The sequence below is a fragment of the Uranotaenia lowii genome, chromosome 3 (assembly GCF_029784155.1).
Source record: "Uranotaenia lowii strain MFRU-FL chromosome 3, ASM2978415v1, whole genome shotgun sequence".
NCBI lineage: Eukaryota > Metazoa > Arthropoda > Insecta > Diptera > Culicidae > Uranotaenia > Uranotaenia lowii.
In genome coordinates, this window is record NC_073693.1 from 88596595 (window position 1) to 88609214 (window position 12620).

Below are 12620 nucleotides of genomic sequence, written 5' to 3' on the forward strand. Positions count from 1 at the left end.
AAACACGCTTTTCATATTAAGTTTGTACTTGAATTGTGTGTAAGCAAACAGTTAACGTGTAAACAGTTTTTTGGTGAATGATTTTAAAAAAAGAGTTAAGTATATTTAATTAAATTTTTTTTTGGCCCAACAATGATTTAGATGAAGAAATAATGTATATATTTTTTGTAAAAGTTGATAGCTTACACTTGCTCTAGTCTACTTTCTTATTTGAAAATTCTTCCAGAAAATGCATATCCTCACTTTTTGTCATTAAAAAGTAGATTATTTTATTGATAACTTCAATTTACGTTTGAAAAAAATCGAATTCGGTCTTTTAAAACTTCAATCCTATCTAATCCATTTCAAAGAACAGACTCTTGTTGAGAGGACGAATGACCAAGTTGGTTAAAATCCTCTATAAATAAACAAAATAGAATAGAATAGACTCTTGTTCAGTTAATGTGTCTAGCGTTCTAGGCGTATTGAATTATACGAAATTGAATGTAAAGCTTCCCAATTTCTTATTTTCAAACGTCCGCAAAGTGTCATAACATTATTTCATATTTATCTTTACCAAATTCATATTTTTTGGACAACAATTTACTACTTAAATTAACACGAATTTAAAAATGGTTTTAATATTTGAAATCGTTTATATGGTTTTGATTTGATCGATAAAATATCAATCCGTGTCACATCTAGGCGTTATATATTACCATGTGCTGTGTACAAATAAGCAAGAAAAAAAACACATCTAGGTTGCATATCGCCCCCACGTGCTTAAGAAATATAGGTACTTGGTTGAGAAATAGGCGCCTAATTTTAAAATTTTTCCAGTGATCAATGAACAGTATGCTTTGGTTACTATTATCTTGCAACGACGTTTGCTAGCGACGCCTCGCCCATGGAGACGAAAAACAAACCCCTCGAAGAAAAGAACATATCTAAAAATGGATGCCTGACTTTTCAATTCAGATTTTGGCAAAACAAATATTATATGTTTTATTCGATCAGCAAAATTCCAACCTGAGTCACATCTAGGCGACATTCATAACCATGTGCTGTAGAAATGAGCTAGGAATCAAGGAAAAAAAAACACATCAAGGCATCATATCGCCACCACTTGCAATGAAAGTATGCTTGGTTGAGAAATACGCGCCAAAATATTCTCACTGATCAGTATGCTATGCTATGGTTACTATCTTCTAACGACGTCAGGTCGAGACGCCTCGACCTTGGAGACGAAAAACAAACCGCCCAAAGGAAAAAAAAATCTCGAAAAAATGGAAGCCATGACTTTCATTTCATTCAAAAAACTACAAATTTAATAATTACGGACAATTGATGCTACTTTGTGTTGTTTTTATTCGATATAAACCGATTCGCATGGCTACAGAATATTCTAAAAATAATTTCATTCGAATCGTTTGGGTCATTTCGGAGGAGTAGTACTACAAACACCGTTACAAGAGAATTTTATATAATAGACTAGCAGACCCGGTAAACTTCGTCTTACCATGTGAAACTTGGCGTCCATTTTTCATTTTTTTCTTCGCTGTTTGACTTTAAAAAAGCATCAAATCTTGATTGTTAATCGTCTCGCTTTCGTGAACATGTCCTAGTTTTTCTACATATTCTTCTTTTCCGTTTACTCGAATTGTCCCTCTTAAATCTATTGGAATCAAACCTAAGAATTTTAACTCAATTCTACGGGTCTTTGCATAAATTATCAAAACATAACCTTCAGTGAATCTTACGTGCATCTTACATGAATACTTTTCATTTACTTTTCTTTGATTTGTATGCTTTGAATATTCCCGAATGGTATCAGGTATCAGCTTTCCGTTGCAAATTTGATTTTTTCAGCACTCAACCTAACCATCAAACTTGGCAAGACTCATGCTAAAAAAATCCACTTTTTGTAACTTGCTCCATTAATAACTATATGTTGAAAATATCTATGTTTCATTTATTGAATACTATTTAGTTGATTTACTCCGCTTTGCTCGAGTTCACTTTAAGGTTGAAATCAAAATCAAAAGTTTTTCAATAATTGAAATTTATTGCATATGATACTTTATGGAAAAAGAATTTTAAATTTTGGGACCATTTTTGGAGTATTTGCCCAATATTCTACCTATCGCAGCACTTTCAGCTCCCGAGTAACTTTGGATGGTATATTTTTTAAAACTGCAGAAATGAAAAAACATTAGAGGTGATTCTTTACTGACCATTTTCAAGCAGCAGTGGAAATTAATATCCATATGTTCATCAAAACCATGTCCAAAAAAAAAGTTCGCCGTTTTATTATTTGTTTAAGCAAAAAAATTCTTTATACATTTACCCAATTTATCAAGAAAACGATCAGTTTTGAATGGGGGAAAAAGTGTTTAGATTTTTTACTTAAACCGAATTACAGCATTTTTATTTGGATTTTTATCCCAATGGACATATCTGCCAATTTAAACCATTGTTTTTAAAGATTCTTACTGAAGCATTGGGGTGTTCTGATTTTAAAATTTCCTGAACAGTGTTGGAGGTGATCTGCTATTTTATTTAAGGGGGGGGGTAGGGTCTAACACTTTAAAAAAATCGATTTTTTTATTTTTTTATTTTCTTATTGTAAAACATTTCAAGAATGTTGTGTCAAATTTTCAAGTCAATTGAAGCAAAACTGTAGAAGTTATAGGCCTTTATCTCCAAATATCTAATACTGCAAGAAAGCAAGAGCAGATACTTCAAACGCGTTTTTCTCGAAAGCACATTTTTAAAGTCCGTGGACATCGTCATTTGAAAACTACTTATCCGATTCTTTTCAAATTTGGAACATAGTTTCTACATATAAAATACCAGACCCCAACGTTTTTCTTTTTGATTTTTTTTACTTTGGGGAGATTTTATAGGTGAAAAATGGCGGATTTTTAAATGAAAAATCGTAGTTTTTACTTCAAACAGCCACAAAAATTTCATAAAAATATTTTTAAGTTAAATAAAAACGTTGGGGTCCAGAAAAACATCTATTAAAAATATTTTGCTCTGATTTTTTTCAATTCAGATGATTCTGTGCTGAGATAAAGTGTCCACCGCAAATCCTGTTTTCTAAAAGGCATCCTCGAAAATGCTCCGTCACCGGCTCATTTTTCAATATTTTTCTACGAAAAAATTACTAAATCTTCTTTTAACAATGCTTTGTATAATGCAAAAAATTTGAATACATTTGTTTGAACGATAGCTCTAGAAAAAAAATCGTGAAAATGGTGTTTTTTTATACCCGTTAGACCCTACCCCCCCCTTAAGATCATGTGATATTTTCAAGATTCAATAAAGTTTGATTGAAATGCAACCTGCAAATTTACCCTGCAAAACCTGCAATTTAAAAATTAAAAAGACCGAAAAGAGGTAACCTGTTAAGGCTACGATGACTTCATGAGTTCATTCGTTTTCTCTGGAAATTTTCATGTAAATATACCTCGAAATCTTTGAAAACATTAAAGTGTCTTTCGGCTATCATCACAGCTCAACTTTCATATTCCTTCAAAAAGAAATATCTTAGTATACATTTGTCCCATTTATTGACGCAAGTGGAAACACTTTACTCTTTTTTAGATGCGTCAGTGTAAAGACTTCAAAATGAATTAAATTCTTGTTCCTGTTTGTCTTTTTAATCAACTTTTATTGATATATCTGCAGTTTTTCTCCAAAATGAAATAATGCTTGGTACTTCAATTTCACTGAATACTGTTTTACCATATGACCTTCATTTACAAAGACATTTAAAAATTTTGAATATCCGCTTCAGATTTAACACTCGGGATACCCTTTCTGACCTTCTGGAAAAAAAAATTCTTGAAAGGTATATCTTTAATGGCTGAAAGGCGCATTGCCACTTGCTTCACCGTGTGAAATGACAGGAAAGAATGTTATTTTCGGCAGGTTATAATTAAAAAATTAAATTCTGCTTCTCCTATCAAAAAATAATGTTTCTGGAATATCAATCACAAAAAAGCGGTTCTAAATTCTTGTCATTGTAGTCAAAATATAGTAAACAAAAACACACGTTTAATTTAAGTACGTACAAACAGTGAACCTGTAAACAGTTTTTCGGTGAATGATTTGACAAAAAAGTTGAGTTTTTTTAGTCCGATTTTTGTTTGGGCTCAACCATTTATAGATGAAGAAATAATGTATACCTTTTTTTTGTAAATGTTGAACGTTTGCACTTGTTCTAAATAAAAGCCTCTAATGTATGTTTTAACTGAAAATTCTTCTTATTTTATTGATAACTTTCACTAAAGCTTGCATAAAATCAAAAAAAATCTATGCATTAGACCTTCATAAACTTCAATCGTGTATAATCCATTTTGAAGGACAGGCTCTTGTTCAGTTCAAGTGTGTGTCTTCAACGGATTTTATTGTTGTTCGGTAAATTGTAAGCACTTCATATATCTTCAGTTGAGCACAGTTGTACATGTTCGAAAAATGATTCTAGGGGTATTGGATAATAAAATTGTTTGTAAATTTTCCCACTTTCATTATTTTAAATGTCCGCAAAGAGTCGTACCATTATTTTATATGTATCAGTACTAAATTCATATTTTTCAGACAACAATTTCTTCTGAACTAAAAATAATTTCATTTTTTTTAATCGTTTAAATGGTTTTGATTTGATCGGTAAAATATCAATCTGGGCGTCATGCATTACCATGTGCTGTACAAATGATGTAGGAATCGTGTAGATAAAAACACATCTAGGCTTCATATCGCCACCACATGCATTGAAATTATGCTTGGTTTAGAAATGCGCGCCCAAATATTTCAACTAATCAGTATGCTATGCCTTCGTTACTATCCTTTCTCGACGTTTGCTGGCGACGCCTCAACCATGGAGATGAAAAACAAACCGCCCGCCCGGCGCCCAATGGAAAGAAAATCTCGAAAAAAATTGAAGGCCATGACTTTAATTTGATTCAAAAAACTACAAATTTAATTATTACGGACAATTGATGCCACTTTTTGTTATTTTTATTCAATATAAACCGATTCGCATGCCTACAGAATATTCCAAAAATAATTTCATTCGAATCGTTTGGGCCATTTCGGAGGAGTAGTACTACAAACACCGTTACAAGAGAATTTTATATAATAGATATAGATTTATCGAAGTTTTTAAGTGACAAATTATTCTTTCAATTCTCTAAGTGTCTAATCTATATATATAAAAATGAATTTCTGTCTGTCTGTCTGTCTGTCTGTCTGTCTGTCTGTCTGTCTGTCTGTCTGTTCCCTATAGACTCGGAAACTACTGAATCGATTTGCGTGAAACTTGGCAGATGGGGGTATTAAAGGCAGGGGAAGGTTCCTATTATGGTTTGAGACCCCTCCCTCTCTCATGAAGGGAGGGAGGGGCCTCCCAAACAAAAGACAATTTTTTGCATAACTCGAGAACCAATCAAGTAAATGGTATCAAATTTGGCATGTGGTGTTATTTGGGTACGAAGAATGTTTCTATGAATATAAGGAACCCCTCCCTCCTCTCAGTGGGGAGATAGAAAGGAGGGAGGGGGGCTACCTTACAATTTTTCATATAACTCGAAAACTAATCAATATATTGTAACCAAATTTGGCATAGGAAGGTATTTGGATACGAAAAATATTTCAATGTTTATTTGGGACCCCTCCCTCTTTCCAGTAGAAAAGGGAAGGGGGCCTCTTTTATAATTTTTACATAACTCAAAAACTAATAAAGCAAATGGAACCAAATTTGGCATGGGAGGGTATTTTAATACGAAAAATATTTCTATGATTATTTGAGAACCCTCCGCTTTTCAGTAGGAAGATATAAAGTGGGGAGGGGCCTTCTTATAATTTTTTAGATAACTCAAATACTAATTGAGCAAATGGAACCAAATTTGACATGGGAGGATATTTGGATACGTAAAATGTTTCTATGATTAATTATGACCCCTGCCTCTTTCCAGTAGAAACATATAAAGGGGGGGGGGCTTTTTATATTTTTTTAAATAACTGGCGAACTAATTAAGCAAATGGAACCAAATTTGGCATGGAAGAGTATTTGGGAACGAGACATGTATTAATTGTTTGAGACCTCTTACTTCTACCAGTGTGGAGAAAAGAAAGAGGCAGGGGAGTTTCATACAATTTTTACTGCATAACTCGAGAACTACAACAGCAAATGGAACCAAATTTGGCATGGAACGATATTTGGGTACGAGAAATGCTTCTATGAATATTTGGTATACCTCATTATTTCAAAGAGGCGAATGAAAAGGTGGAGGAGGGGTAATCATTACAGTTTTCAGTATAAATGGGAGCTGATCGAGCGAAGGGAAACATATTTGGTATGTAAAGGTATTTGGATACGAGAAAGGTTTCCATATAAATTGAAGCCCCACTTTTTTTTTCAGCGGAAAAATATAGATAAAGGGGGAAAGCGGGCTTACATACAAATGCATTTTTGCATAACTCGAGAATTATTCGAGCAAATGAAACCAAATTTGGCATCAAAAAGTATTTGAGTACGAAAAATACTTCTATGAATATTAAGTTCTCACCCCTCCATTCAATGGGGAGGACGGAAGGAGGGATGGTTCTCCCCAAATAAAACCAAATTGAGCCTGGGATGGTATTTCAAAACGAGAAATATTTCTATGTGAAACAATTCCTTTCTTGCAGCAGGGTAGAATTGGGAATATAGAAAGAGCAGAGGAAAGCTAACATTTCATTTTTTTTTTAACAAAATCCGAAAAATGGACAAAACTTAACATGGAAATCGTTTTGGTATGATTCTATGATTATTTGACACACCATCCTCCTTCCAGTAAGTAGGTACATAGGAGGAGGGAGGAGGTCCATATGGCATGGAAAGGTATTTGGTTACGAGATATATTTCTACGATTGTTATAGCCTTATACCCTTACGCTTTACAGTGTAGAGAGAGGAAGAAAGAGGGGAGGGGTCATATAAATTTTGTTGTAAAGCTTGAAAACTTATCAACCAATGAAACTATAGTTGATATAAGAGGATTTTTGGGTTCGAAAAAAATGGGTATGATTATTAAAGATCCCGACCTCCATTCAGCAGGGGGTGACGAGAAGGACAGCGGGGGGTTTTCTTATCAGTTTCTTTGCATAAATTCAGAACATAACCATAATTCATAAGTTAGATTGTTTGCGTATGATTAATTTGAGACCTTTCCAGCTCAGGGCGAAGCTTAAAGAAACATATAAAAATTATCAGATCTTTACACAAATTTATAGATTAAGATTCAAAAAAATAGTTTAAGTCATCTTTGTATTGCAATTCAAAACTCCAGCTGCAGCTCTTATTGCGGCTGCTTTTGAATTATGTTATAATTTGATTTAAAATAATGCCAACAAAACAATAAAAATTTGAATAATTTCTGAAAATACCATTTGTCTTTGAAAGGTGTAGCAAAGCACACCGGGTCAGCTAGTGTATGTATAAAAAATCGCAAGAAACCCACCCATTTAATTCATTTTGAAAAATTGCTTATGCCCCCGACCGTTCGGAATCTGTCCCCGTGACCGCAGCGATCGAACGGCTTCTCTCAGATACTTCGGTTGAATGGCGCCAGTTTCCCCTGTTCGTTCCATCTCATCTAGGGCCAGCTCCACAACCTCCCCGACAAATACCTTCGCTATACCGGACATGGCGATGACAACGTTCTGCGAAACCGAGCAGCCGGTTATGGTTTGCATTAGTCGCTTGACTGCCGCCTTTGGAAACGCCGCTCGCCGGTACATCTCGTATCGATCCAGTTGCTCTTCGGTGAAATTGGAAACTAGAACCCTGAGGGAAGAAGTTTTATTAAATCAATATGTGGGCATATTGCATTCAAGTTAATATAATTGCACACTTACTGCATCTTCTCCAGCTCCTCTTCCTCCATAACACGTTTGCTTTTCATTTCTTTCCGTTTTGCTCGCTCAAGTTCCTTTTGAGCTTTGCTTAGTTCGGTGGAGCTTAAAGACATGGCGCTCTCCCGACCGATTTCCGGCATAATAATGTCTTCGAATTCCGTCCTCATCGAGTAGGAAGCGCCACCACGGGAGCTGGAAGATCCGGCATGATGATGATGATAGTCCTGCATTTGGCTAGGTTCGATCTTAATGGTGGAAACCGGATTCGGTCCATCGAACAGATCATCCTCTGACGAGAGTAGCGACTGGATATCTTTTTTGTTTCCGCCGTCCGAGGGCATGTTGTCGTCCGAACTGCTTGGTTCAAGGATGTTTTCCATTGGGAATGTTTCGAAAATATTGATTCCGGGATACAAGGCACGAGACAAGAAATTACGAAGGGAAACTAGCGATTTTACGTAGAAATCATAAATTTTTTGACAAAATTTCAGATTATTTGAAACCGTTTGGTGTTTGTAAACAAAAGGCCGACACGCTGAACACAAACATACTTGCTTATTTTGAAGTACCCAGAGCCCGGCTCCATTTCATTCAAGACATTGTCTTTTGAATAAATGAGTACATATGAGTTTGAAGCAGCCGTCGGTTTAACTAAAACGACTCATTTTTTTACTTAGAAGCGGCTACTCAGACGACCCGAATATTGCTACTCAGCGAATTCGAGTGCTTGAGGGCGACAACTGAGTAAATGTCGATCACTTACGGCGTATCGAAGTGATTTTTTCTATCGATGCTGGCGTTCGTAAATTAAACAAACTGTATGCAAAAGCATTGGAAGGTGATGGACCAAACAAATCGATGCATCACCCAAACAAATCAGTTTACGAACACGCTGTTAGTTCGAAACCTTCCATCACTTTTGTTGCTTGTGCTGAAATTATGATTCGGAAAAATAATTTCTAAAGGTTTAAATCAACTATTATAACATTTTATGAAGAATCAGATGTTTTTTATCTCGATGGTCTTTTGTATAGAAAATTATTCGAAAATTCAACTTTTGTTGTGCTGATTTTGAAGAGCAAGAATCCTTCTAGAAAATAACATGTTTTCAAAGTGGAAAATTTCGAGCAGATTTTTTTAATTATCATCAAAAAGGCAAGTATCCTAGTAAATTAACAATTTTTTTCGTGATTATGATGTCACAGTCTGTACCAATACCACTGAGAACAGACGTACAAGCTCGAACAAAAAATCTTCCAAAAAGTGTGTAAAATTTCAAATGCTGACATTCGAATTGTTCAAAACTTTCGTTGGAAATTTTACACAAGTTTCGTGGGCTAGCTTGTATCACAGAGAACAGACGTACAAGCTCGAACAAAAAATCTTCAAAAATGTGTGTAAAATTTCAAATGCCGACATCCAAAAAATACGTTGAAAATTAACTTGAAACAGTGCCATCTATTGCGCCGTTCAAAAGTTACACATCTGAGATTCGTCTCGTATCGCTCATAGTGAACAGTCGCGTTTCGAGATTTCGTCCAATATATCCGGGTGTTTCGTTCCGTTCGGGCGTTTAATACGGTGTTTTGTACCGCGCTATACGTTTTTCTGCCAAAGGCAGACCCCAGCTCGCTAAAGTGGTGCTATTATAGTGTTGGTCGACAAAAAAAATCTCCCCTTAGTCGCCATTCGATGTTTAGCCAGAATTTACAGTGATATCTTCTCCAATGGAACGATCCCTCCCACCTGGAAGGTTTTCAAAATAGTAGCCATTCCTAAACCGAATCACGATTTACCTACAGTGTCCAGTGTTCGCCCAATAGCATTAGCATCATGCTTCCGCAAAATCTACGAGATGATGGTTAAGGAAAAATTAGAATGGTTCATTGAAAGCAACAACTTGTTTCCTAATGAAATTTGTGGTTTCAGGAAAAACAAAGGCACTATGGACGCGTTGCTTCCACTCATAGAAGAGTCATCAAAAGCTCTGAACATGCAACAACACGTTGTCGTGTGCACTGTGGACATCAAAAGTGCCTACGACGATGTTGAAATTGAAATACTTGTTCAAGAATTGAGAGCACTAGGGACTCCTGAATGCTTAACTCAAAGTATCTACAAACTTTTTGAAGAACGAATTTTGTCAATCACTGGGAATTCTGGTTTGATAGAAAGGACTACCTGGAAAGGCCTCCCGCAAGGTTCACCCCTCAGCCCTATCTGCTTCAACGTCGTTTTGACAAGACTTCTGCGTGATTTACCAGATGATGTTATTAAAATAAACTACGCCGATGATACAACGCTTGCTGTCAGAGGAAATAATTTAAATAATAGCTGCCGAGTGTCGGATTCGTCGATTGATTGTTCCGGACAATAGCAATTGGTTTTATGCACTCGCGTCCGTTCACGCCAAAATTCGTTAATCGACTGACTTTTTCATCTCTCTCTTTCCTAACCGTTTCTACAAAAGCCTTTTACACGCTCATAAAAGAAACATTCAATCGAATGTGTTTATTGATCAAAATCTTTAACCATTACTTTGAGCTGTTCATTTTTTCACGATTCATCTGTATCCTACAATCTCCTTTGCCCCTACTCTCCAAAGGTTTATACTTTCATAATATTAAAACTAGTTCTTACAAAAATGAAGAGAATGGTTGAAGATGATATAATTATCTTTTAAAAGATCTTCCACGTATCATATCATTATTTTTAATCTCTTCTGTTAAAGTACATTTCATAAAAAAATATTCAAGAAATAGTTATTCATTCCATCTCAGAGGTCTCATGGTCGCTTTGGTTACCTGTGCATGTACTGAAATCAGGCTTGCGTTGATTTTTTTTAGATTTCAACTTTTATTTATCAATTTAATGTTTGCATATTTTTCTGCAACTTTTTTTTTAAACATATTTTTGCGTCTAAAGACTTTTTATTTTCAAATAATTCTGTTTTATTATCTTCTTCTTCCTTCATAAGTTTTTTTAAATTAATATTCTTGATTCTTTTCTTAGCTAGGGTTTGTTTTGAATTTATATATTTAGTCTTTTTCAAATACTTCTAGGACATTGATGAGCAACCTGTGGCCCGCGGGTAGCGCTCGATTTTTAGAACTTGTTCTTACTTGTGATACGCACCATTTTTTTATTATTATTGATTGTTGGAAATTTGTATAATATGAGTAAGTTTTAAATTGGTTTGAATGAAAATTGGGTTGATTACTGGTTTGGTTTCTGTTTTTTTTTCAAATTCAATTCCCATTATTCATTTTTTTTTTATTTCAATTTATTTTAATTTACTTATATTAACTTTAACACTTTCTTACTAGGCTTTCTTTTTTCAGGACCATTTTAATTCACTTATTTTTATTTAAAAAAATATTTATTGAATGTTCAATTACCATAAATTTTATTATTAATTGTTTTATCATTACCTTTTTTTCAAGTTCTATTAGTAACACAATACCATCCATATGGCATTCGTGTCGAATTTCATTTCTTTTGTATTATTATTTTCCAATCTTTTCCATTCATGTAAAACTTTATTTTTTCATAACTCATTTTTTTTTTCTTTTCAATGTTATCCTCTTGTTTTACAGCAGAAATTTTTTTAAGACATTCACCGTCTGAGCCCATTTACATAAATCTTGGACATCAAAGTTCTGAATCTTTAATTTGCTCCATCCTTGTCTTAAAGTTGATTTTTTTTTATCATCGTTTTCATTGGCTCTCTTTTTTTTCAGCATTCATCATTTTTCATACTTCCATTTTTTTTTTTCAAGGATTAGTTATTTTGCTTCCACTTTTTCCGTTCTGCTTTTTTTCTTTTTTTTCGTTTATTTTTCATCGTTCATTTGTTCAATGTCACAGCATTTTCTTTTGACGTCCTTTTAATTTTTTTTTTTAAATAATTTTCTTTTATTACCTTTGCTTCTACTATTCCATAAATTTTCTATCAATATTCCTCCCCAAGTTGCTTTTGCCGAATACTTGCACTTTTGTAGTTGTCTGTTTGACTGCTCTACTATGAATCATTTTAATAGCATATAATCTTTCAAATGTATCGACTCTACAAAACTTTTTCTTTTCCTCAAATTCTTATTTAAAAAAATAAAGTTCCAATAGAATATTTATATCGTTTGTACTTGAGAATAGAAATGTATAGAGTGTAATTTTAGTTTTTTTTTTTTTAGGAAGAGCAGCTTTTAGCTCGATTTATTTATGGAAAATTTGAAAACCTTAGTAGCTTTTTTTTATATCTTTTCGGATTGGTAAATATTTAATTTTTTTTTCTTTTTTTTTTTTCAAATTTTGCCTTTTCATTGAAATTCCACCTCCAAAAAAAGTTAACTTCTTAACCCTTAAATATTACCTTTCGCACTCTTAGTTCTTGACTTTTTGTTTAACTCTTGACCTTAGACTCTCGACTCCTCACTATTTTTATTATTTTTTCTTCATAATTGTTTCTTTACTCATTACTTTTTATATATTTTTTACTTTTGAACTCTCGCTCTTGCTCCAGAATGACACCTTCACTTTGACTCTGGAATCCTTTTGTTTATTTACTTTTTCTACTTTTGAGTCTGGATTTTTTTGTTTCCTTATATTTTAAGGATATATTTTTTTTTGCCTTTTGTATCATTTCATTGATTATTTTTTTTTTTATTGATTTTTCACCTGATTATTAATGTTCATTTCAAACTCCTTACTCCTATCAAAAACTTTCACATTTAAACTTAT

The 12620-nt window shown here is 33.8% G+C and overlaps 1 protein-coding gene across 2 annotated transcripts; it reads right to left on the bottom strand.

Annotated features, from left to right (window-relative positions):
- Positions 1-5475: 5475 nt before the first annotated feature.
- On the bottom strand, positions 5476-10293 carry LOC129754477 (transcription initiation factor TFIID subunit 11). Of its 2 annotated transcripts, XM_055750579.1 has the most exons (3): positions 10065-10293; positions 7884-8237; positions 5476-7812 (listed from the first exon to the last, which is right to left on the bottom strand). In XM_055750579.1, the coding sequence occupies exons 2-3, from the start codon at positions 8222-8224 to the stop codon at positions 7491-7493; spliced, it is 663 nt and encodes a 220-aa protein (XP_055606554.1). In that variant the 5' UTR covers positions 8225-8237; positions 10065-10293; the 3' UTR covers positions 5476-7490. The 2 variants fall into 2 exon arrangements, with proteins under 2 accessions (XP_055606554.1, XP_055606553.1); XM_055750578.1 differs by lacking the exon at positions 10065-10293 and having other exon boundaries at positions 7884-9639.
- Positions 10294-12620: the final 2327 nt, after the last annotated feature.